Source organism: Myotis nattereri, assembly GCF_964212035.1.
Source record: "Myotis nattereri genome assembly, chromosome: 1".
NCBI lineage: Eukaryota > Metazoa > Chordata > Mammalia > Chiroptera > Vespertilionidae > Myotis > Myotis nattereri.
This window is the reverse complement of record NC_138075.1, coordinates 223,908,053-223,935,179: the sequence shown is the minus strand read 5'-3', so window position 1 is coordinate 223,935,179 and position 27,127 is coordinate 223,908,053. Positions and strand designations below refer to the sequence as shown.

General features: G+C 42.6%; 1 protein-coding gene across 8 annotated transcripts in view; it reads left to right on the top strand.

The window, feature by feature from the left end:
* Positions 1 to 508: 508 nt before the first annotated feature.
* CPEB2 (cytoplasmic polyadenylation element binding protein 2) overlaps positions 509 to 27,127 on the top strand; it is a gene marked incomplete at its 5' end in the record, with an annotated part of 62,419 nt that continues 35,800 nt past the window's right edge. For 2 of the 8 annotated variants that reach the window (XM_081090962.1, XM_081090960.1), the window contains 4 exons: positions 509 to 2,128; positions 4,627 to 4,908; positions 5,670 to 5,759; positions 15,570 to 15,660. In XM_081090962.1, the coding sequence (XP_080947088.1) occupies positions 509 to 2,128; positions 4,627 to 4,908; positions 5,670 to 5,759; positions 15,570 to 15,660 (2,083 nt within the window). Of the gene's footprint in view, positions 2,129 to 4,626; positions 4,918 to 5,669; positions 5,760 to 15,569; positions 15,661 to 27,127 lie in introns of all 8 variants that reach the window. The other 6 variants (XM_081090965.1, XM_081090963.1, XM_081090966.1 and 3 more) reach the window with 4 other exon arrangements.

The window sequence follows — 27,127 nt, the reverse complement described above, 5'->3', positions numbered from 1 at the left end:
GGAATCCAGCCGGCCGCCCGCCGCCCCAACCGGCCATGCCTTCGCCCAGGGCTGGGGAGGGGAGCAGGGGGGACGCGCCGCTCGTCCTCGCGCTCCCCGCCCCCCGCGCGCGCCGCCAGCCGAGCGCGCATATTAATGAGGGGCGGGGCATCCGGGGGCGGGGCCGCGGGCGGGGCGGGGCCACGGGGCGCGGCGGCCTCGCGCCAGCGCGTGCTGGGACGCACCGCGGGGGGCGGGGCGATTGTGAGGTGGCGCTGACGCACGTTCCGGGGTTCTTAAGCGGCGAGGGCGGCGGAGGCGGCGGCGCCCGAGCCGGTCTCGGGAGGTGGCGGTGGCCGCCGAGAGGGGTGGCGGGGCCGAAGTGGGTGCCCCAGCCTCAGTCACGGTGTCCCCCCCTCCCTCCCTGACTCCCCCTCCTTCCACTACGGCCGCGCCGCCCCAGACCCGGCGGCTACTTCGGCGGGCAGCGGACGGGGCGCGTCTCCTCCCGTTGCCGCCGGCCTGATAAATGAGGGACTTCGGGTTCGGGGTGCTGCAGATCGCCCCGCTCCGAGGCAGCAGCCCCGCGCCCCTCTTCGGCGGCGGGACGTACCGTCCTTACGCCGCGGGGCCTTCCGCGGCCGCCGCCCCGCCGCCCTCCGCCACGCCCTTCGGCCCGCTCTCGCCGCCGCCGTTGCCTGTCACCGGGTTCTCGGAGGCCGCCTCCCCCTTCCCCGCGCCCCTCGGCGGCGGCCGCGCGGGCAGCTCGGCCGCCGCTTCCTCTTCCTCCCAGCTCCCGGCGCACCCGCAGGCCATGCAGGATGAGCTGCTGCTGGGGCTGACACCGCAGCCGGCGCGGCCGCTCTCGGGGGCGGCGGCCGCGGAGAAACTCCCCAACCACCACCCCGGCGGCGGCACGAACGCGGGTGTGACCCACCTCCTCCCCTCCCAGGACTTCAAACCGAGTCTGCACCTCCCCGCCTCCTCCTCCGCCTCCTCCTGCTGTGGCTGCCGCACCTCCTCCCCGCAGGACTTCAGTAAGCGGCAGCAGCAGCAGCTGAGCAGCCAGAAGAGGAAAGAGTTCAGCCCTCCCCGCCTTCCCCACCCTCCGGACTCGCAGCCGCCGCCGCCGCTCCACTGCCCCGGCCGGTTCAGCCCGCCGCCGCCGCCCGGCCCGCCCCTCCAGCCGGCGCCGCTCGCCCAGCGCCCGCAGCCGTTCAGCCTCCCGCACCCGCCGCACCTCCCGCCGCAGGACTTCGCCCCGCGGCAGCGCCCGGCGGACCTGCCCTCGCTCCCGCAGCTCCAGCCCTCGCCGCCCGCAGCCCCGCGGCGCCGCCACGGAGGCGCGGGCAGCCCTCGCAGGACCCCGGCCGCGGGCGAGGGCAGCGCTGCCGCCGAGCCCTCCAATGCGGGCTTGGCCCCCTCGACGCCGCCCGTGAACCCTGCGCCGGGCTCCATGGAGTCGCCCAACCACCCTCTGCTCAACAGCCCCGGCAGCCTCCTGCCCGGCGGGGCGCTGGGCGCGGGCGCCTTCAGCAGCCTGCAGAGTCCGGACCTTCCGCACCCGGGCGGCGGCGGGGGAGGGGGACCCCCGGGAGGCGGAGGGGGAGGCGGCTCCGCGTCGCCGCCGCCGCTGCCCGGCTTCGGCACCCCCTGGTCCGTGCAAACCGCATCGCCGCCGCCCCAGCCCCAGCCGCCGCCGCCGCCGCCCCAGCCGCAGCCGCCGCCGCCCCAGCAGCCGCCGCCGCCGCCGCCGCCGCAGCCCGGCTCGTCCAGTGCCACCCCGGGGGGCGGCGGCGGCGGCGGCGGCTCGCTCAGCGCCATGCCGCCGCCCAGCCCCGATGCGGAGAACGGCTTCTACCCCGGGCTGCCGTCGTCCATGAACCCGCCCTTCTTCCCCAGCTTCTCGCCCGTGTCCCCGCACGGCTGCGCGGGGCTCAGCGTGCCGGCCGGCGGCGGGGGCGGCGGCTTCGGCGGCCCCTTCTCGGCGGCCACGGTGCCCCCGCCGCCCGCCCTGAACGTCCCCCAGCAGCCGCCCCCGCCCGCCGCGCCGCAGCCCAGCCGCCGGTCGCCCGTCAGCCCGCAGCTGCAGCAGCAGCACCCGGCGGCCGCCTTCCTGCAGCAGCGCAACTCCTACAACCACCACCAGGTACGCGGGCCGGGCACGCGAGCGGGGACCCGGGGACGTGGACGGGCTGCCTGAGCGAGGGACGGGGCGGGCGCGGGGGCGGATCGCGCTGGGAGCCGGCGGGTGCCCCTCCAACGCCGGGAGCCCGGGGTGGGGGCCGGCGGCTCTCGTGCCCCCTCGCTGCCGCCCACCGGCGACCCCGACCCGCGGACGCCCGGGGCCGGGAGGGCGCTGTCGGGTTCCCGGGGCCGGCGAGTGGCGGCGGGGACCGGCCGGGGGCGCGGGCGGCGGGAGCGAACTTGGCCAGGGAGGACGCGGTTCCTGGGGACGGTGCGTGTCGGGTCTGTTTCGTTCTGAACCGGCCAGCGTGGGGGCTTCGCCGAGGAGGCGGGGGCGACCGGCTCCCGCAGCCTCCGCGCCGTCGGGCGACTCCTTAACGGGCAGCCCGGCTGGGTGCCCCCGGTGCTGGACTCGGTCGCGCCTGGGGACCGGGGGAGGGTTTTAACTCCAAACTGAATCCGAGTCCCGCATCGGTGCGCTGCCTGGAGAGGGGGGGCCCCGAGACAGCTCCGCGGACCCAGCCGCTCGCCCCGGGTGACGGGCGTTTCTATTTCGAGTGGGTCCTGTAATTATGAACTCACCCGCGGGTTGGTCGTTCATCCGGGGCCTTCTCGACCGCGTTCTGGTTTGTCCCCGGGACAGGGTCCGAGCGCCCACGGGCCGGCGAGCGGAGCCCGAGCCTCGGTTCGGTGCATCTCGGAGACGGTCAGCCTTTGCTGCGGGGACCCCGCCGCCCCAGGCCAGTTCCTGATGGAGGGACCTTAACCAGGGCTTTCTGACGCCTCTCGCTTTTCCCTTTGACCCAAGTGCCCAGCGAGGAGCCAGTGTCAAGGGTGAAAACCCGTCTGAATTTAACAAAAGTGACAGTTAACAGTCTATTTAAATGAACCCGAGGAACAGTTAACAGCTTTTTGTTGAACCTAAGGTTTCTCCCTGAGAAAGGAGAATGTGGTCTATGAAGATTGAAAATGGGGAATTTTGAAATAATGCTCCACTTTTTTCATGATTTGCATAATTTTTAACTGGAAACTTGCCACAGAAAATTGTAGGGTCTTGTGGGGTTTTTATAAAATTTATTTCCTGAAGACATGATGTAGATTGTAGAACATTGGAAGACCATATGCCATGATCCATATTTAGCTCTAAGTTGGTGTGTGTGTGTGTGTGTGTGTGTGTGTGTTGTTTTTGTTTTGTTTTTTTTGTGGAAAGGTGGGTCCGGCAGTCGGGTGTGAGCGGTGGCACTACTGTCACATGGAATTTAGGTCACTGGAAGGGAACTTGGAGCATGTATCCGTGACAAGCGGTTTCTCCACGCCTGTGTTTTTGAACTGTGTGGAGGGTGAAACTGTTGTTGTATATATTCGTCATTATATTCCCATTCAAATTGATTTTTAAAATAGGTACTATGTATCAGGTTAGGTTTCTTTGTCTTGTAAAAAAACAGGTTTATTTTAAGGGTGCTCTATTTATTGACTTACAGTAGCGCCACGGTTCATACTTGCTTTGGCTACAAGTTAGCACAAAATTGTTAGAGTATAAGTTTATTGACCATATGATTGCTAGCAATGAAAACATTTTAAAAACCTACAGTTAATAGGCTTTTGGTGGGTTTTCCATTCATTGATGACATAGCATTCTAGTTTGGAATACAGTTTACTTTTTAAAATGAAGTTAGTGGAGACTTGTGTTATTAGGATCTTTACCCGAATCGTCAAATAGCTGTTTGTTTTTGTATATCTCAGTGGATCCACCTATGGGCGACATCAGATAATTGCTTAACAGTTCATGGATAATTAAGGGAAAAGAAACAAAAACATTTTAAAAGAAGCTACACTCAATCTGGAATAAAAGATCTTAAAAGTACAGTAAACAGTACAGAAAAGGACATACTTCCTATTTTGTCCCCATCCCAAAAGGCCTTTATTAATTTGTACAACAGAATAATACCAAACCTTATTACTCACTTTTGCAGCGATGCAACTTGTTGTGGAAAACCAAAGTCTAAATATTTCACCCATATGGTTGATATATTTTGATTAATAAAGATCATGCTTTTAGTTGTGTGCCTAGTGGAATGTGGTTGCTTTAAGAACATAATGTAGGGTATATTTTAAGGATCTTCAGAGATAATTTCAATTTAAATGTATATCTCATGTACAGTATATGGTTCTCTCTGAAGGGAAAGAAAATAACCACATGCTTCCATTTTAGTCATTGTCATTAAATATCTGCTTGTTCAGTATAATTTATAGTAGGCAAGAGGATGAAAACTGCCTCACATTAAGCTAATATTATATTATAGCACGATCTCAAGCCTGTTACTTTTTGTTATCTAGCTAAGGATATATTCTGTGTATTCTATATTTTATTTTTTAAAAATCTTAGCTCAGGTCTAAAATTTGAATTTCGATGATAAGCTCTTTAAATGCCTGTAATTTAAAGAGATATGTTTTTCTCAGCCTCTTCTGAAACAGTCTCCTTGGAGCAACCACCAGAGCAGTGGCTGGGGCACCGGAAGTATGTCCTGGGGAGCCATGCATGGCAGAGATCATCGTAGAACTGGAAACATGGGGATTCCAGGAACTATGAATCAGATATCTCCACTGAAAAAACCGTTCTCTGGTAATGTCATAGCACCACCGAAATTTACTCGTTCTACTCCATCACTGACGCCAAAATCTTGGATTGAAGATAATGTGTTCAGAACAGACAACAATAGTAATACACTCTTACCCTTGCAGGTAAGAATGGTATGTAAATGGCTTATTTCTAATGTTAATCTTTCAGGATTGGAAACTGAGTGGTGGTAGCAGTAGTATGGTAAAATTAATGGATTCAAAAAGAGAAAGTTGTCATTTTTAAGCATATATAATTTCATTATCAAAGGATAAAATATCTACATGAAGAAAATTGACACTATAAAAAAATCTGTAAACACACAATAGTAAATAAGCTTCAAAAAATGTAGAAACACCTGCTGCACTTCTTAAATACATATTGAAGCTTTTAATTAGCAACTTCTTAAGAATGCCTTAATTTATTAATCTTTAATGGGCCACCAAAATGAGTTTTTCCTACAGTATAGCTGAACTAAAATGTTCGTAATCGTGCATAGATTTGGCTATGATCAGCTGTAGTGTATTAGAATATACTCAGTACAGCTATGATTGTGGCAAAATAATATGGCTTTTTACATAGAATTAAATTTTGTCTTTACTGGTTCAATGACTTTTTTTTCTAAATGTGGCCTAATAGTTATGATGATTGACAGTTTTTCAGGCCTTTTAGTATTTTGCTGATATTGCAGGTTAATGAAACTCTCTTATGGCTATTTAAAATGAGGTGGTTGGTTTTTTTGGTGGTTTTCTTTTCCTGAAACCTTTAGAAAAAGGAATAAAGGTAGAATTTTGGTTTTTGTTTTATTTTCTTTTTTCTTTTTGATGTGGTTGGGTATGGGAAAGAGAACTGCATATTTCTGATGAAAACTTCTATGCTGTTGAAGGTGAGATCTAGTTTGCAGTTGCCAGCTTGGGGCTCAGATTCACTCCAAGATAGTTGGTGCACTGCAGCCGGAACATCCAGAATAGACCAGGTAGGCTGCACAGTGTATATTTTTCAGGACTTTGGCTAGGATTTTAGTAGTATTTATATAACGAGGAGGATTTGTTACTTACTTTCAGTATCTATTTAAGCATATGTCAGAGAGCTTTAAAGCAATTTATTTTTAAAGGGTCACTTGACTTAAACTATTTAATATAAAATGCTTCATTTTTATATTTAAATGTAATTCATAATCATTTAATATTTCCAAAACATAACAAATTACTTTTTGAAAAAAGGAATTATACACCCAAGAGCACCTGGCTTTAAACATCAGTCAAATGGAACAGAGATTTTATCTCCTTTCAGAATTATTTGCAATTAGATACAAAATCTTGTTTTTACTCAATCTCCAACTTTACAATTTCATCAATGTTTTACATAATTTTTAGTAACATTTTTCATAAACCCTGCTATGTTCGTCTTGATAAACTTTCTTAGAAAGCCCTATCTTAGTTTAGCTTTTTCAACTTGGTAAAAAAACTTCGATACAATATTTTTTTCTAAATTTTGTTACTGCTCTTATATATTATCTTCTTCCAAATAACCGGTTACTCTAGGAAAAACCGTGAGCCAGAAAACTGGGAGGCAGTCTTAATCAAATTACTGTCAAGCCCTTATACAAAAGGTTATCTCTCTTCCTGCAGACTAAATTTGAATGCATACTGGGCACTGGGTGATTATTACAGGATACATAGATAACTCAGTCCTGTGTATGGGGGTTCTTTTCTACAGAACCCAAGTTTGAGCAGAGTTGACATTATGGAGCTATTATCCTTAGCTAAAGCTCTTCCTTAATTAATTCATCAATATGGGATTATTTTATAAGTAAGGACTGTGTAAACAGATTAATAATATGCGTTAATCTAGCATTCTAACCTGGAGGGTTAACAGTAACTTTAATAATCAAGCATTAGCACTTGTTTTTATAAGTTCTACCTATTTACCAAAGTAGTCCTGCCAGGATCTTCACTTAGAAATAAGTAGCTGTCTCATGTAATATGTAACTTCTTGTCTTGTTAATGTAAGCTAGCTACCCATCTATTTCTACTATCCTTTTCACCTTGGTTCCTTTAGGCCATATCAGTGTCATTTTTATGTTTGGATTTTTATGTCGTTTGTATTGAATATATATAAATGCCTAGGAAATGGTGTGTTAGAAGAGGAAAATAATGATAATTATTTTGAAGGTGGCAAGATACACATTTTTAGTGCAGATGAGACAAAATATTTTCCAAGATAACAGAATACACATGAGAGAGGGATATGTCTCTCCAGAGAAGGAAGAGAAATTAGCTGCTACATAAAGGGTCTGTGGGTTGGTGGGGGGGACCATATGTTGAGAAAATAGGTTATTGAGATGGTGTCAGTTGTTGGAATGCTAGAGAGCAGAGGTGGTAAGGAGAGGCAAGTTTGCAAATTGGACTCTGCAGAGGTGCCTCTGGGGCTGCCCCAGTGCAAGGGCCTCCAACCCTCCCACGTAGACCACAATCAAAGCCACTCTGCTCTTACCTATTTTATAACCTAGGGTTTTAGGTAAATTCATTTTGGTAATTAAAGATTTTTTGTTGTAAATTGCTGAGATATTGGCATTCCCTAGGGACTCTTGACCAAGAGGTGTGATGTTATAAATTGAAACAGCAATGAAAACAAAGAGATAGTGAGAAATGAACTAAACTAGAAGGAGGTTTGAAACCTGAGTCATCTTCCCCTGCCTTTCACAATCTTCATGACATTACACCGCAGTTTATGGGCCTTCACCGATTTGGGTCACTATTATGAGAGGACCTTGGAGTAGGTCGTGTAAGACCTTTTTAGTTCTTACACATCCTCTGGTCTCTTTTGGCAGTTGCTTTTTCTCCCTCCTCCCTGGACCCTGCTACCCATCCCTCCCCCTCATTTTTAGAATCCACGGGCCTTGGTTTACTGGGGTTGAAGGCATGGGTATTGGTCCCAAGCCACAGGAGTGTAGTGTGTAACTTCCCAACGTTGCCGTCACCTTTTAGTGCCCCGAGGGCACTTACACAAAATCTGTTCTGTGTTTCTACCGTAAAAGGTTGAGATTCTTAAAAATATAGCAGCGGCTACAAACTACAATTGGCGTCTTAAACTGTGGTGTAGCTCCTCACTATTTGGCAAAGTTAAAATTATAGAAAATACTTAGGTAATGAAATATCTGGAGAGATTATTTTCATCTCTCATCTTTTTGCATCATCTACAACATTTCAATACTAAAATTTTAGTTAAAAATACATTATTTTAAAACATTTAAGTTTTTATTTCCTTTAGTATTGATTAGGCCTAAAAAATACTAAATTCTAGAATTGAAGTCTTAATTGTTATTACTTCAGGCCTTACCTATAATTGAATTCAGTAAATGGAAAAGAAATAGTTTTATAGGTTGATTTTATTTCAGATGTAGGTAAAATTTTTCGGGTTGGTATGACCTTATTTTAAATAATCAATTTTTATGGAAAAGGTTCAAATTAAAAACTTTTAAAAAACAAATATAAATTCTTCTGCATATTTCTGACTTTAAAATGAATATTATATATTTCTGTTAAAATGTTAAGGCTAAGAATTCCTTTTCTTTAAAACTCTGTTACCTAGTTACCCTTGCAAGAAATCATATTCAAAAGTGTGAATTCTAAATTACCTTAATATTTCCTTTATTTTTTTTCTTTATTGATTAAGGTATTACATATGTTTCCTTATCCCGCCTATTACTCCCCCACTCATGCCCTTACCCCCCTGGTGTCTGTGTCCATTGGTTATGCTTATATGCATGCATACAAGTCCTTTGGTTGATCTCTCCCCCTTACCCCTCCCCTCCCCTACCTTTCCTCTGAGGTTTGATAGTCTGATTGATGCTTCTCTATCTCTGGATCTGTTTTTGTTTATCAGTTTATGTTGTTCATTATATTTCACAAATGAGTGAGATCATGTGATATCTATCTTTCTCTGACTGGCTTATTTCACTTAGCATAATGCTCTCCAGTTCCATCCATGCTGTTGCAAATGGTAAGAATTCCTTCTTTTTTACAGCAGCGTAGTATTCCATTGTGTAGATGTACCACAGTTTTCTAATCCACTCATCTGCTGATGGGCACTTAGACTGTTTCAAAATCTTAGCTATGGTAAATTATGCTGCTATGAACATAGGGGTGCATATATCCTTTCTGATTGGTGTTTCTAGTTTCTTGGGATATATTCCTAGAAGTGGGATCACTGGGTCAAATGGCAGTTCCATTTTTAACTTTTTGAGGAAACTCCATACTGTTCTCCACAGTGGCTGCACCAGTCTGCATTCCCACCAGCAGTGCAGGAGGGTTCCTTCCCCCCCCCCCCCCCCCGCCCGACCCCCCCCCCCCCCCCCGCATCCTTGCCAGCACGTGTCATTTGTTGATTTGTTGATGATAGCCATTCTGACAGGTGTGAGATGGTACTGCATTGTCATTTTGATTTGTATCTCTCGGATGATTAGTGACTTTGAGCATGTTTTCATATGACACTTGGCCTTCCTTATGTCCTCTTTTGAAAAGTATCTATTTAGGTCCGTTGCCCATTTTTTTGATTGGGTTGTTTATCTTTTTTTTGTTAAGTTGTATGAGTTTAAATTTCCTTTAGATATTAAGGTTGCAATATGTTTATTCATTAACAATTGAATATTTTAAATCAAAGAGTAAATATACTAGTAGCTGAGGTTATTACAAGTTTTTATATGGCCCATCAGTTCTCTGCAAACAAAACAACATCAGGCCTTTAAAACTGTAATATAGCCCATGAAGCCTATAAGATGTGTGTTGCCATGTCCTCTAATCTGAGTGATTATCAATATATTCATCTCTAGATTTTTGTTCTTATGGAAGTTCTCCCTGCAGCTTTTGAGCATGTCACATGAACCACCTTGAGTAATTGAAGGTATTTTTCACCAATCTTTAAAATTTAGCTTATAATGATAATGTGGGCATCTCTTTCAGAAAAATGTATTCTTTAGAGTCTTTATTCACATTACACACACAAAAAATGTACTGTATTCGACCAAGTCCAATTTTTTATTTAATAAAGGATTTCTTAAATTGTGGTGGTTAAACTAGATGAGCTTTAGGGACATTGGTAGTTACCAAACCTTACACCTATTGAAAAATGAAAGAGAACGGGCTCTCTTACACATACAATATAGGTAAATGGATACTTTTTTTTTATATGTTCTATCCTGTGTCCAGTTCTTTAATTATACTTGATATATTCTTTTTAAAATATATATATTTTTATTGATTTCAGAGAGTAAGGGAGAGGGGAGATAGAAACATCAATGATGGGAGAGAATCATTGATTGGCTGCCTCCTGCAACCCCCTCCTGGAGATCGAGCCTGCAACCCAGGCATGTGCCCTTGACCGGAATTGAACCTAGGACCCTTCAGTCCGCAGGCCAACGCTCTATCCACTGAGCCAAACCAGCCAGAGCAACTTGATAATATTCTTACACCAATATTTTCTATTGCCTCTCCATTTTCTTTAACTCTTTTAGGTACTAGAATAGCTTTGGCCATTTGGAGTCTTTAAAAAAAAATCAGAATCACTGTTACAGCATTCTTATTATCAGAATAATAGAGAGTTTGAGAAATGAATGTCCGTTATGTATGTGGTAGTGTAATAATATTCTTGACCATTGAAACGTGAAAGTCCTGTGGGATGAAGAGAGGGGGTATCTGTTTGGAACAACTACAGAATATGAGAGTGCTGGGTTGTGTAGTAAGGCAAAGCGGCAGAGCATAAACTACTAATACCATGCAATAACAGTGTGTGATGAGGAGAGGATAATCAGTATTAAAATTGAGGAAAATATTAGCACAACTTTGCTATTTTATTTTAAAACTGGAGAACTAAGCTAAAAAATAGAGTTTTTAAAAGCTGAATTTTCTACTTGTGCGGAAGAACACATGCTCAAGCATCTGGTATATCTTTAAAAATGAGGATATAGGGTTTTTCTATAACCCATTCTCTTTTTCTTTGGAAGCATACTTCATTGTCAAGAGGGAAAGGTTCTACTTGACCACTTCCTTAACTTGAAATAGCACAGGGTTTTGAATATGTCAAAGCAAAACTGTGACATGCCATAAAAGTTCCCTTTCAGTTGGAATTCCTCTTGTACTAGTCCTATATAATAAGAGAGGAGTATGCTAATTAGCCATTACCCCTGAGGAGTAAGGACCAAGTGCATCAGGACCAGATCATGGATCAGCAGGAGGGTGGGCCAGCAAGGTACAAGCAGCTGTGGAGATCTATAGGAGGGGGCAGGGCAGCAAGCTATGAGGGGGGCTGGGGAGGGGGCAGGGGGGCAGGGGGACTTACAGGGGGGTGGGGCAGTGGGCGGAGAGCTACAGGAGGGCGGTAGTGACCTACTGGCGCACAGATTGCGCAGGGCAACTAGTTGTAATATCATTGACTTCCTTCGTTCTTTTTCAGTGTTAATAATCTTTTTCTCAGGCCATCCTTTTAAGATTGTAGATACGTTGTGTTTTTTAGTTTTTTTTAGGATTTTATTGTCACTCCTCTAAGTCTTTGTGACAAATGTGTCTTGGTTTACAAAAAACAATAAAATATTAGAATATAAAATACTATTGGTTTTCCCCACCAGTGCATTCTAATTTTTGCCTGTTGTGGGATTCTGTAATCTCAGTAGTAAGGCAGAGCGGCAGAGCATAAACTACTAATTTTCTGAAAGCCCGGTTAGTTGATTCTTGACCATATAGTTTTCATATTTAAAATAGATTGGAGTAAACTTTCCTCATAGAGATTCCTACTTATGTTAAATATCTTGGCCATTTTCAGTTAGTCATGTAGTAATAAATGTTAGTTACATTGTTATGATTTTCTAGTTATGCTAATCAGCATTGACATATTCATGGTTACTTTAAAATGGTTTCAGGATTGCAATTTAGTTTTTGTTTTTTAAGTATATTTTATTGATTTTTTTACAGAGAGGAAGGGAGAAAGAGAGGAATAGAGAGTTAGAAACATCGATGAGAGAGAAACATTGATTCAGCTGCTTCCTGTACACTCCCTACTGGGGATGTGCCTGCAACCAAGGTCCATGCCCTTGACCGGAATCGAACCTGGGACGCTTGAGTCTACAGGCTGACGCTCTATCCACTGAGCCAAACCAGTCAGGGCGCAATTTAGTTTTTTAAACCAATGGCAGTTTGTGTAATCACAAATTTTTCTTATATTTGTAGTTTATTAAGGATGCATAATGTTTGTTTTATAATCAGACTTGTTTCTGCCTTTTGTTTTTTTCAGAAGTCATATTTTGATTCCCTCATTCTATTTAATAAAATTGTCTGTACTGTTTTGAACATGTAAGTCTAAATAACATGGGGTGTCATGAGCTCTTTGCCTGCTCAGGGCTATTTTGTGTTTGGTGTTTTAAAAATCATGTGGGAAGCAGCTGATGAGTAACAAAAGTAAACTAAGCTAATTAAGCTAATCCTTTTTAAATAGTTTTGCCAGGTTTTTTGTTTGTTTGTTTGTTTTTTCTAAAGTAGGACTTTGTTTTGTGATGAAAGACTTGTCTGGGAAGGAAAATAAGAGACCTTGTAAGTAGGCATCTCACTATTTCAGCTGGATATATAAGCATTAAAGCTAAAGCTATTCATAATACATATCAGCATTTTTGCATAATACTTGTCAGAGTTGATTGTATAGTGGAGACTGATACTTATGAATAGCTTGCCTAGATCTTTCCCCTTCAGACCCTAAATATTGCACATGCCACTGACAGTGTATATAGAATTATTTCACCCTGGCCAGTTTGGCTCAGTGGATAGAGTGTTGGCCTGCGGACTGAAGGGTCCCAGATTCGATTTCAGTCAAGGGCATATGCCCAGGTTGCAGGCTCCATCCCCAGTAGCGGGTGTGCAGGAGGCAGCCAATCAATGATTCCCTCTCATCATTGATGTTTCTACCTCTCTCTCCCTCTACCTTCCTCTCTGAAATTAATAAAAAAAATATTAAAAATATTTAGAATTATCTCATAAATTTTACTGTGCTCTAAAGCAAGAGAGGATCACAGTCCTTGAAATGGAGTTAGAAGGTGGCCACAAAAAAAGGTTGTGTGGGAAATACCATTTAGGTGGTGTTAATAGTCACCATTAAGTTCATAGGTTGACTAAAGATGAGACATAGTCTGATTCTGTTAAAAAAAAATCACCCTGAGAAGATAGCCCTGAACTATATAATATTTTATTTGTGAGAATTTAAGGTAAAAAGAATATAAAGAATTTATAATGTATTGTATCTTAGAACCTATATGCTATAGCATACCTTCTGAGGTTTTTTTCACTTATATAAAGCTTCTATCATGACAGTTTATATTTTTAAATCTATTTTAAATACATCTGAAAACTTTGAATATATTAGCATATAATCTTCCTTTGTGTGGTCAGAAATTCAAGTTGACAGGCCACATTAAAATCTGATGCTTGTCTCAGTTTAGTTAATTAACTTTTGAGTACCTCTTCTGGGGAGGATTCTGAGAGGCTTTATATTTAGTTTTATGCTATTTCCATATCAAAATTCAGTCTTTGTCCTCACAGACCTCACCTTAAACAATTTTACTAAGTTTTTATGATAGAGAAAAAGTGGTATTCAACAAACATTTGAGAACTAGCTGTATTCCATAATTAAAAGGTCTCTCTCCCTGATTAACTTTGAAGTTAGTGGGAAAGGTAGGACAATTTTTAGTTGTGAACAAAGTATAGTGGAAGCATAGAAAATGAAAATATTTGCATAGATTACTAAAATTATATTTGTTGAAGGGCTGTGCTCTTCTCTGTTCCAGTTTTATTTATTACTAGAGGCCCGGTGCACGGGTTCGTTCACCAGTGGGGTCCCTCAACCTGGCCTGTGTCCTCTCAAAATCCAGGACCCCTTGGGGGATGTTGGATAGTTGGTTTCGGCCCAATCCCCGTAGGCCCAATCTAGACAGGAGGGAGCCTGATCCTGTGCATTGAGTGCCTGTCCCATGGTGGTCATTGCACGTCATAGCTACCGGTTGACTGGTCATTCAGTCACTTAGGCTTTTATATATATATATAGATAGATATATAGATGGTCTTGCTTTTCTGTTACTTTTATTATTTTAAAAGATGATTTTAGGCATCATCTTGTCTGACATGGTTATTTTCTTTTCTAGAAGGTGGAACGGAGCCTGAAGAGATTTATTTAGTAATTTAAGATCAAGAAGCTCAATGCTTCTTAAAGTATGGTTACTAGGTCTACAGCCTCAGTATCACCAGGGGCCACTCCCAACCTATTGAATCACACTCTGTAGGTGGGTCCCAGGAGTCAATCCAGATGATTCTGAAGCATGCTCAAGTTTGAGAACTGCTGTAACAGTTCAGTAATTCTCTGTGCCTCTCTCGCCAATCAAGGTCACTGTTTAGTGAACTCCTCTTACTGATGGGTGTGTTCTACCTGAGGAATCCAACTAAAAATAAGGGGTTAAATTATAGTTCATCACTAATAAAGTTGGAATAAGAGCCTCTGTTTTAGTAAGTCACCTTTTCATCATTAGTGTTACTTTTAAGTTCCTTGACAGCAATTTGTTTAATCTGCAATACTGATTCCAGTCCTCTAGCTTTATAAAGCTCACAACCCTAATTTAAATGTCAAGGTAGAGTAAATAAATCAACATATTCTCAGGAAAGCTTCTTATGTTTTTCTTCAGCTTTCTAAAAGACTGGTTCTGAATCTTCTGGATTGTAGACCCCTTTGGAAAACCAATGAAACACATAAACCTTTCTTCAGAAAAAAAGGGTGTGTACATGCACATACAGATATGCCATGATCCTTCCTGAAGCTCATGGACCCATATTTAAGAGTCAAAAATCGCCTGCCCTGCCTCTCCCACATATTCATATGCTTGCACAAACTCATGTACACACACACACACACACACACACACACACACACACACAAATGGGTGGAGGTTAGAGATGATATATTTTGGTAAAAATCTCCCGGGTGATTTAGAGGGCCTGGGCAGAACCTGCTGTGGTAGTTCCCTATATATGTTTGTTCAAGTATATTGATTTTATAGTGGCAAAATACTGTATACATTAATGAACATTAAAGAATCTACTAGGCAAGTTGAGGGGATTTAACATTATTCAGCAAACGACTTCTAATGACACAAAAGACTTTGTTCTTAGACTTGATGAGGTAGGAAATGTGTTTTTGTTTTGATACTGGTATTTCATGCTTTTGATTTTTAGTGTATAATATGTTTATGCATTCATTACTGTGAAATTCTGATAAGTCAAATAATGTACAATGTTTGATAGATGTTTAAAGTATGGTGCAATTGAATTAAATCCTTTCCCCCAACATTTTTTTTCAAGTGCTAGTCTTCCTAGATATATGAGAAAAGTATAGAAGTTAAATAATAGCTAAAAACGCTCTCTGTGTGTATCACATTTCAATCATCTTTATAAGCTGAGAATGATAGCAATAGAAATTATTTTACTGTGTTGAATTAATACTGCCAATGAAATAAGATTGCTTTTGATATGTGATTTTGCAGATAAACATATTAAATATATTGTTCTTTTATACAAGAAATATTGTAGTTTATAAGATCCTTAGTTATTGATATTTTCTTGGGATGCAGACTCATTAGTAATAGTATATCAATCAGATGTCCTATTTTATGTAAGAAGATTAAGATAGTATAGTAATCAATACTTTGGGAAAAATTGCATAGATTATATTGAGTCTTTTTTTTTTTCTTCTCTTCTAGGATCGAAGTAGAATGTATGACAGTTTGAATATGCACTCTTTGGAAAATTCGCTTATTGATATTATGAGAGCAGAGCATGATCCTCTGAAGGGTAGGTGACTTGAAAAAATTCTATACATCTACCGATTTGTCTGATTATTTTACCATTTTTATATGAAAGAAGTTTAGAGCTCGAGCAGCACTAAGTAGCACCTGTGCCGCCTATAACATTCTATGATAACTATTAATAAGAAACTTGTTTTGGTGAAATGTCATACCTTTTTCTTTAAAGCTTATTTTAATTTATGCTGATTTATATAGAGAGAAATATAAACCCACCTCTCTGGGCTTGTTTTTTTAAGACAAAGATACCATTTAGAGATACTCTGAAGTCCACCAGAAGATAAAGAATGGATCTAAAAGTGTATAGTATAGCCCTGGCTGGTGTGGCTCAGTTCGTTGAGTGTTGTCCCATATACCTAAAGGTCACAGTGGGTTCAATTCCTGCTTAGGGCACATGCTCAGGCTGTAGGTTCAGCAACCAATTGATTTTTCTCTCACATTGATGTTTCCCTCCTTCCCTTCCTCCCTCCCTCCCTCCCTCCCTCCCTCCCTCCCTCCCTCCCTCCCTCCTTCCTCCCTCCCTCCTTCCCTCTCTCTCTCACTCTCCACTCCCTCCCCCTTTCTCTAAAATCAATAAAAACATCTAAACTAATAAAAGGGTAATGTGTTACTTACAGCAGACATCTTCTGGACATCCTTCCGGACAAACCCACAGTGGCTGGGAGGGCCCAGGCTCAGGCCGGCAGTGGCAGCAGCAGTGGAGTAATGGGGGAGGCGCCTTCCCCTGATCTGCCAGGTCGCCTCCCACAGAGGGAGGCCAGACTGTGGCTTAGGCTGGGGGCAGAGGCAGATGCGGTTAGGGTCCATCAGGCCAGCAGGGAGGCAGGGTAGGAGCAATCAGGCTGTTAGGGGGGCAAGTTAGAGTCGATCAGGCTGGCAGGGGCAAGTTAGGGTGATCAGGTTGGCAGGGGTGCAAGTTAAGGTCAATCAGGCCAGCAGGGGGGCAAGATAGGGGCAATCAGTCTGATAGGCAGAGGCAGTTAGGGGCGATCAGGCAAGCAGAGGGGTTAGGGGTGATCAGGTAGGCAGGCAGATAAGCGGTTAGGAGCCAGAGGTCCCGGATTGCGGGAGGGATGTCTGTCTGCCGGTTCAGGCCTGATCCCACAGGGATTAAACTGGCAGTGGGACATCCCCCAAGGGGTCCCTGATTGGAGAGGGTGCAGGCCAGGCTGAGGGACCCCTGCCTCTGTGCATGAATATCATGCACCAGGACTCTAGCATTTAAATAAAATAAACAAAAGTGTATAGTATAGTCACTTTTCTAGAATTCTATAAAAACCAGACACATTTTTTTTTAATTTCTTAAGAGTACTTTCATTCACAATCTGCAGTGATTCCAACCTAGAATTTTCCTAGGTTTACTTCCTTATTTTTCTTCTTCTTCATATCATAGGATTTTGAAAGGGGATATTTACAGTAGCTTCTCTGAGGTATAGAACAGATTTTCAAAGAGTTGGTGCAGATGAGGGAAAATAATCAGCCTTATTGTTAACTAGCTGTATCTGAAGAATTTCATTAACACTTTTGTTTTCATTTGTCTTTAATAAATTAATTTACATTTCTTTATAAATAGATCTCATTGCTTTTCATATTATTGGTGAAAACTAGCAAACTGTGAGATTGAGTGATGAGAAATATTAGTTATCTATTACTGCACAATAAAGCATCTATCCCAAAACTTAGCAGCTAAAACAACAAGCATTTATTACTTTATGTGGTTTCTGTGACTCAGGAATTCAGGAGCAGCTTCACTGGTTGGTTTGCCTCAGGATCGCTCATTGAATCAAAACCATGAGTTACTTTGCAAGCTTTTCATGTTTTTAGTTCTATAAAGCCAAGTAAGAATTCCCTTACAAATTTTAACCTTAAAACTCTAGACTTCAGTGTTGGCAGCAAGGGTGGGCAGCCGGGGGGGAGCGGGGGGGAAGGCGGGGGGAAGGAGGGGGAGCACGCTCAGGACTGACTTGACAATACTAGATATCTAAACATTTTTGTTTTGTTTCTGGATTTTGCTTGTAAAGGGGTTTCTGGTTTTTCTACTTTCTTTATTAGTAAGGAGCTTGAGAAGCTCAAGGAATCATTAGTGATTGTTGACAACATGTGGCAATGGTAATTCTCTTAAATAAATGGAGACAATTATACTTTGTTCTGAGTGGGTATTTTCTTTGCTTTAACCAAAATTTAGCATAATTTTTTAAATCTTTGTACAGTATTGGGTGTCTTGTTATTTTTCACTGTTATGTTGACAGTTCCAGTAGCATTTGTCTTGGATCTACTGTTTAATAATAGAATCCAGTAACTTCTGATTATGAAGAATTTCTATTCCCTTGACTACCTAGAAAGAAAACTCTTGGAAATTAATACAATATAAAGCCAACATTAATTATTACCAAAGGATAATGAAACGTTTTTTATTGTTGTTTCCCTGTCTTATTTAAAAAGGCCTTTTGAAGATGTTCAGAGAAAACATTCTCTGCTGCACTATTAATTATCTCAGACTTTCTTGTTCTCTAGTCTGTGTTATGATGAAAGTGGAGGGAAACCTAGAAAGACTGAAAAAGCAAATGGAAGCAGTGCAAGGCTAAGTTGAGTTTAGTAAATAAAAAATCTCAAGTAGCCCTGACCAGTTTGGCTCAGTGGCTAGAGCGTCAGCCTGTGGACTGAAGAGTCCCAGGTTTGATTCCGGTCAAGGGGTATGTACCTTGGTTGCGGGCACATCCCCAGTAAGGAGTGTGCAGGAGGCAGCTGATGGATGTTTCTCTCTCATGGATGTTTCTAACTGTATCCCTCTCCCTTCCTCTCTGTAAAAAATCAATAAAATGTATTTTTAAAAAATCTCAAGTAAATTCAAAATCCTTTTGTTAGAAAAATTATCTCTGACCATGTAAATGGTCAAAACATGCTCACCACTACCTTTAGCAATCAAATCTGTTTTTAATTGGAGTATTTTATGTTCCACATTTATTATGAAAGGGAATAAAAAGACAAAAACATTTGAGAAACCTTCTGTACATAGAATAGAGAAGACAGACTAGCACTTCTGTAAATTGCCATCATATACCTAATAAACAATTTTGATACCCAAGTGCTGGCACTTGAAATTTTTTCTTGCTTTTCTCACCAGAATAGGTATACTCTACTAGCTTCTGGTATCATATTATACTAGAGGCCTAGCGCATGAAACTCATACCCAGGTCAGGTCCCTAGGCCTGGCCTGCAGTCAGGGCCGATCTTCCCCTGTTGCCGGCAGCTGGCCCTGTACCCCCGTTGCCTCCACTGCCGGTCGCCCTCTGTGTGTGGGGCAACTGGCAGGGCGATTGGGGCCCCGGCGCTGCCCGCATCTGCTGCCACCCACCCCACCCCTGGATCCCTGTTCCCCATTGGGCTATTGGAGCCTGCCGGTGGCGGGGAGGGACATAGAGGTTGGCTGGCAGGCTGGGGGCAGCTCCTGCGTTGAGCATCTGCCCCCTGGTGGTCAATGCATGTCATAGCCGACTGGTCATTCTGCTATGTGGTCAATTTGCATATTACCTTTTATATAAATGGACCTTGAGAGCTTATTTGGAGGTTCTAGCAGGGGAGCGCAGCTACTCGTATACCCTGACCGAAGACCGGTCCTCTCCTCGGGGGGGAAGGTCGTCCTCTTCGACCGAGCGCGCAGCTTCGGGAGGGACGCACATGGATCGGTGAGGGAGGAGGGAGACACCCGCCTAGCCAGATCAGCCGAATCAACCCTGGCGATCAATGGGGTGACAGATGTCGCAGCCAGATCGCCCTCACATCCTACCTTTTATATAGATAGATAGATAGATACTTCCTCCCTGCACTCTGATCATTTCATGGGTGTTGTTTTTTTTTTTTTTTTTTGTGGGGTATAGGGGAGGCTTGACTTCAATAAAATCTGCTAAGGCAAGGTTGTGACAAATCCAGTTCCTGGATTTGATTTGTTTTCCCTTTTTCCCCACCCCTGATCTTTAGGGCAGCACTTCACCTCTGCCCCATTTCTTATATCTCATCTGCTCCTCCCTTTCAGAAATTTCTGTCTTCTGTTTGACACAGGCAGTTCTTTTTTCCAGAAAATAGGATGAATCTTACTTTATCCTTTAAAAGGGTTTTCAAGTAACCAGACAGTTACTTTGTTTGCCTTATGGGATCTAATAAAAAAGGAGAAGGGAGTTATAGGTTAAAAAATTTCAATGAATTTCTTGTTTCCCTTTATATTAATGGTGAACGTTTTCTTGAAAAATGTCTTTGTGCTTGAGTGATGAGTTATCTACTGCTTTTGTGCTTGAGTGATGTTAGTTATCTACTGCTGCATAACAAATTATCCCTAAATTTAGCAGCTTAAAACAAGAATAAGCACTTATCTCACAATTTTTTGGGGTTAGAATTCAGGAGCAGTTTAGCTGGTCAGTTCTGGCTGAGGATCTCATGAGGTAGCAGTCAAGATGCTGGCTGAGGCTGCAGTCATCTGAAGGGTTGACTGGGGCAGGAGGATCCTTTTCCAGGATCACTCACTCATGGCTGTTGGCAAGAGAGCTCAGTTCATCACCACAAGGACCTCCGACTGGACTGCTGAGTGTTCTCACAGTGTAGTTGCTTGATTCCCCCAGAGAGAATGGTGAATCTCAAGGGGAATGCCCCAGTGTCTTCCATGACCTAGTTTTAGAAGTCTCACACCATCATCCAGGATATCCTACTAGTCCTGCTCAACTGGGGAAGGGTCTGCTGCTCAGGAGAGGTGAAGACAAGGAAGTAGGGGCCACTGGAGGCCATCATGGATGCTGGCTTCCACAGAGGTGGCAGAAGCTGCAAAGTTGTATTCAATTCTTTTCTAAAGGAAAAGGCATAAACTACTCAAGGTAAGAGTTAGTGTCGTTAGAAAGAATAGCAATCAAGCAGATCTCTGGAATCCAAAGAACTTCAGTGGCAGATTATTGGCCTGGCTAAAAACTGATTGTACTGACAGAGGGACCCTCCCATCCCTACTTAAGCCCAAAATGCTTTACTACAGCTTATTTCTATTTTCCCCCTTCCAGTGTTTATCACTGGTCAGTAGGGAACTTCCATTGTTTAATGTTAATATTTTTATAGTTTAGCATATCAAATGGGTAAGGTGTTATTTGCATTATCACAGTAGCATGACCCCTAATTTAAACATATCTTGTAGGGGCTCTATGGATGTGAAGTGATGGCAACCACTAAGTGTGCCTGCTTTTGTGCCAGGCAGTGTCCAAGATTCTGGCCATATATGTTATGTGAAACAGACATGAACTTTGTTCTTGTGGAATGTATAGCCTATTGGGGAAAGAGAAACTTTATAGTTATGTGTATAATATGCATATATATATATGCACATGTATATGTATATATAATATCCTATATAATAAAGGGCTAATATGCAAATCTACTGAACAGCAGAATGACCACCAGGGGGTCAGACACTTGACGCAGGAGCTGCCCCCTGGTGGTCAGTGCACTCCCACAGTGGGAGCACCGCTCAGCCAGAAGCCAGGCTCAAGGCTGGTGAGCACAGCAGCTGTGGCGGGAGCCTCTCCTGCCTCCACAGCAGCTCTAAGGATGTCTGACTGCGGGGAGCGGGCCTAAGCCATCAATCAGACATCCCCTGAGGGCTCCCAGACTGCGAGAGGGTGCAGACTGGGCTGAGGAATCATCTCCCTGAGTGCACGAATCTTGTGCACCGGCCCTCTAGTATAAACATAATATGCTAACATAATATAACATATAGATGTAATATATAGTTACATATATATAGTTATACAGAGTGTCAGGAATACTATGGAGTAAGATTATAAGGTGATAAGGTGCTTAGGGAGGTAATAAATGGAGAGAAGAGAGTACCTAATTTAGATGTGAAGTAAAGGAATCTGAGACCTGAAGCCCTAAGCAGTACAAAGGTGAAAAATATTGAGGGAAAGTGCCAACTAGATGAAGGGACCAGAAGTATGGAGGAGCTTGTCACTTGAGGAACTGAAAGCGGACTAGTCCTGGCATAGCTTCCTTAGGGGAGCCTGATGTGATGGGGTGCAACACTGCCCAGCCTGCCCTGCGGAGTGTGTGCTGTGTTGGGCTCCAGATTGTGAACACGAACACACTGTTTTGTGTTTTTCTTAGTATGAGTGGCACTGACCAACTGTTTATTCTGCAGGCGTTTCTTACCATTAACATCCCATTTTCTGATAACTGTTTGTGTTCTTGGCAAACATTTTCCTTTTCAAAGAAATAAATATGGATTCTTTTAATGGCCAAAGTAAATCATGCTTTGCCAAGTGCACTTTTGTGACTTTGCAGTTTTGTTTTGCATACCTATATTAAATAATCTGGGATCTTTTATGTATGTGTGGGTCAGTTCACTCTACTTTAAACAAAAGAACAAGACAGTGATTATTGTTAAGCGTTCTTCTCTTCCTGCCCTCAGCAATTTGTAAAAAGGTCTTACTGTGTAAGCATTTTTGCCAAAAATTGCTTACCCCTTGCTCAAAGTATAAGGGCAAACAAAAAAATTTAATTTTAGCTCGTAAGAGTTGACTGAACATTATAGGATGAAATGCATTTTATATAACAGTTCGTGGGAGGATCTGTCTTGGCAAGTCACAATGCCATTACCAGCGTTCCCTGAACAATTAAAAGGAATTCAGGAAAAATAATTTAGAGCATGATTTTATGCCAAGAAATGTTCAGAAGCGGATGCTTTTAAAACTTTTTATTGACTGTGTGGTTTTTTTTGTATCTAGCTTCATTCTTATTACTTCACTGTTCAACACCTATTTCCAAGGCTCCTGAAGTAAGAATGCCTGCCTAATTTTGACAGAAATAACCCCTGAGAAAACAAGGAATACTTCTCTGAGTTACTAAATTGTTGTGATAATACCAAATAGTTTTGCCTCTTTCTTTATACTTTTCTTTTTCCTCTGATTCTCTTCACCTGAACTTACCATTTTGAATCACAAAATAACTTGTATGAATTTCTGAAAGTCTTTGTGAGAGAACTTACATTTTAGACTTGTGAACTTTTGAGGTGGACAGAGGTTCTCAACTTTGAGAGCATGTTTATCAAAATGACAGTTATAGAGAGCTAGAAAAAGCATGCCTTTGATGGCAGAAAAAAACTCCATCTAGATAATTATTTGATGGTTTTTCATGTATAGAGAAAGTTTGAGTTCTTCTAAATTTTGGGACAAATTAGTGACAAGTACATAACAAGAAACAATGATTAATTCCAGGAAAAACAGTTATAGGAAAAAGAATATGTTATAGCAGCGATTTTCAGCTTTTTTCATCTCATGGCACACATAAACTAATAAAATTATACACACACCAAGAAATATATTTTTTGCTGATCTGACAAAGTCTAGGTATAATTTTGATTCATTCACAGTAGACGGCTATTGTGTTGGCAGTTGTCATTTATTTTTTATTTTTTATTTTTTTATCTAAGGGAAAAGAGGCCAGTGCCCATGACTAAATAATAGTCAGGTATTTCATGTTTTAAAAATTCTTGCAGCATATCAGTTGAAAATCGCTGTGTTATAGTATAAAACATATGGTTCATCTATGAATGTTATTTGCATTATCACAGTAGCATGACTCCTAATTTAAACAAAAATGGTTCTATAATCATTTTGAGAGGACAAAGCAGAGAAAGTGTTAGGGGATAGGTAAGTCAAATTAGACAGTTAACAAATAATACCTAAAATGTAGGAAACAGCAGAAGCATATTACTTACAGATAATGACATGAAGAATCAGTTAAAAAAGTTGCAGGTAGCTACCTCTAATGAATGGTAATCAGAAGTACAGAATGAGGGAGAAGATTTCTGTTTTTTGTTATATGAGCCATATGGCACTATATAACTTTTTAGTCTAAGTACATACATTTTTTAACTCATTTTTTAAGTTAAGTAGATTGGAGGGAAGGCGGATTTGAATACTGAGAATATCTTAATCAAAAATAGGAAAAAAAAAGATTACAAAAGTATATACCAAAAATATCAAACATGGTTATTTTACTTTGTGGAACCGTAGAATTATAATTTTAACTTTTTTTTCTATCATTTTTTTAGATTTCCTTTAATGAATACCACTTTTGTAGTAAGAACAGAAACTTAAAAAAAAAGTCCTATATACTCTGGACGAACAAATCTTCATTATATTCAGAATTACTGTAATACCATCTGAAACCTGTCCACTTGGATGGTGGTTGGTTGTTTTGTGTTTTTGAATATTTTGCTTTTCGTTCTGGAAGCTATTTCAGGGTATTTTCATGCCTGTGGTTCTGAAATTTTATATACATTTACTATATGGGTCTTTCAGTGTGTGTTTGGAGGGAGGTGGGGGTAGAAGGCTCTGCCTGCCTGTCTTCCTTCCTTTCATTTCTTTGTTTTATTTCCTCTGATGCATGTTATGGTCAACTTTTATTTCAGACATTAATTTCCTTCTGTTCTTAAAAATTTTGGTATTTCTGCGATAATTTACTTCCTTCTATTTTTTATATTACCTCTTTATGTAATTCCTGTTCTTCAACTCTAAACTTCCTGTTCTCATCATCAGATTTTCTGTTTTCTGTTGCTTTTCCTTTTGTTGTTTTGCTTTTGGAGTGAATTCCTCATGTCTTACTTTTCAATCCTTCTATAATTTTTTTTCAGTTAAAATTTTTCTCTGACCTTTTAAGATCCTCTTTAAAAATATTCTTAGGGCTTTCTCATTATTCTTCTTTTACCTTATTCATTGGAGTGTCTATCTTTAAATACTATATTATAGTGTTGGAAGGTTATTTTTCCAGTTCCTTGTATTATTTATTTTTCTTCTAATTTCCTCTTTTCTATTTTTTGTTTGTTTGTTTATTTTTTTGTTTTTTAGGGGTTTTTTTGCTCATGCTGGAGGCTTTCATCAAATATCTTATGATTCTTTGCTATTCACATTTAAAGCAAAGACAGAAATGATGGTTGGAAGTTTGATGTACAGACAGTAGTTGGGGTTTAGTAGTGAACATTGCTGTAAGTAAGCCAGTCAGCTGGAACTCTCAGAATGTCTGTGTCTCAGTCTTTTCTATTGGTCTGTGAAATGGGCCTGGATCTGTGGTCTTCATTTCAACCAGCTGTACGCCTGGTTGCCAGTATCCTTAAAAGAGCCAAGAAGAGGCTGTGTGTCTCCCATTCAGGTAAAAACTAACAAGCACTCATCAGCCTTCCCACATCTACTCTCAGTGATAACCAGAGCCTCATGTTTCTGAGCCTTTCCCCAGGTATCTGCTACAGTAAATGGCTTGTTTCTTGCAAGTCTCCCCTTGCACCCACCAGTTTAGGTTTCAGTGTGTTCAGTGATTTCTGGTCTATAAAGTCAGTTATCACTCAACCATACATGCTCACAGCTCCTACATCTTCCACAGGATACTGTGTCATGGGACCAATGGCAACCTCTGTTTTGGCTTTATCTTGATCAACATCTGTCCATTGCTTATGATCAACAAGATGTTACATGTCAAGCAGATAAGAGGGGCTTAATAAACCATTGGCTGAATGATTACACATGTTCCAAAATTATTCATATTTTTCAATATTTATTTAGAATTTTAAAAAATTATTAACATGCATGTGAAATAGTTTGTATAACCATTCCCGTACAGTTGGACATTTAGTTATTTCAAATTTTTAAATAAAATTTACTAAGCTTTTTCTGTTTTTATTTTCATAAAATAGACTTAATACAATTGTTTTTAAAGCTCTAGGCATATATTACCAACTTTTTGTTTTATGCCAGTTTACCCTGCCATTGGCAAATTTGAATGTCCATTGCTTATTAATATGATCTTTGCCTTTCTACAATGTAAAATTTTGCAACCATTACTTCAACTTGATTTCAGTATTAATTGCATATATCTTAATTAGTACCAATTTTATCATACTAGATGATTAATGACTTCTCTTTAGTCTTTTGTAATTATATTTTACAAGAAACAAAATTTTTGATATTCTGTATTTCTTGATATTTCTTGATATACGTTTTCGTATAGATCACATAAAAACATTAAGAGTTATAAATAATGATTAGGTAAAACAATTATGATGGGATCCTGATTTAAAAATGAGTTGAACAGTAATTTTTCTGGAAACTAAAGTAGATTGATGGCTTTTATTAGATACTAGAGGCCCAGTGCATGAAAATTCATGCATTGGAGGGCGGGGGGTCCCTCAGCCTGGCCTCCCCCCTCTCACAGTCCGGGAGCCCTCAGGAATGGGAGGCGACCCGGTGATCAGGGGAAGGTGACGCCCCATCACACCTCTGCTGCTACCACTGCTGGTAGCGCAAGCTTCGGCCGTCCCTGGTTACCTGAGCCTTGGGCGGCGCTGGGCAGCTGGGCAGCTGACATCTGAGGCTTGCCTGCACCTCGGGCCACCCCTGAGAGGCTGAGGGGCTGACGGGACTGGAGGTCTCTGGAGGCAGGCACTCCTGCTGCCCCAGTAGGACTGAGGGGACTGGGTGCCACCATCTTTTAGGCCGTGGCAGTCAATTAGTATATTCCCTCCTTATTGGCTGTGGGTGCCGCCATCTTTGCGTGAGGGTCAATTAGCATACTCCCTCTTTATTAGATAGGACTAGAGGCCTGATGAATGAAATTTGTTCATGGGGGTGGTCCCCTCAGCCCAGCCTGCACCCTCTCCAATCCGGGACCCCTTGGGGGATGTCTGACTGCCGATCTCAGGCCTAAACCGGCAGTGGGGCATCCCTCTCACAATCCTGGACTGCTGGCTCCTAATCGCTCACCTTCCTGCCTGGTCACTGCTAACTGCCCCCCCTCCCCGCCAACCTGATCGCCCCTCATTGCCTCTGCGTGCCAGCCTGATCACCCATAACTGCCCCCCCGCTGGCCTGGTCGTCTCTTACTGTCCTCCCTGCCAGCTTGGTTGCCCCTCACGCCCCCCCCACCGGCCTGGTCGTAGGCAGCCATCTTGTGAGGGCATGAGGGTTAATTTGCATATTACCTCTTTATTGTATTGGTTCTTTGGATCCAGGGTCTTTCCTATGTTTGTATGATCTTATTCTTAGGCTTTTATGTGGTATGTATTGAGATTTGGGAGTGAAGTAGGAATGACTGTCCTGCCTCTTGGATCTGAGCACAGAGATTAGAGATTTTCAAGGTTGGTAATGACCACATTCTATGGGGATTTTACCAGACTTCTTATGAACCATTTTTTTTTTCTAATTAGATTTGGAAATAGAGATGAAATATAGACAATGAAAAAAATATTAGAAAACTCTACCAAGCCCTGGCCAGTTTGGCTCAGTGGATGGAGTGTTGGCCTGTGGACTGAAGAGCCCAGGGTTCAATTTTGGTCAGGGGCATAGGCCCAGGTTGCAGGCTTGATAGCCAGTAGGGGGCGTGCAGGAGGCAGCCAATCAATGTTTTTCTTTCATCATTGATATTTCTATCTCTCC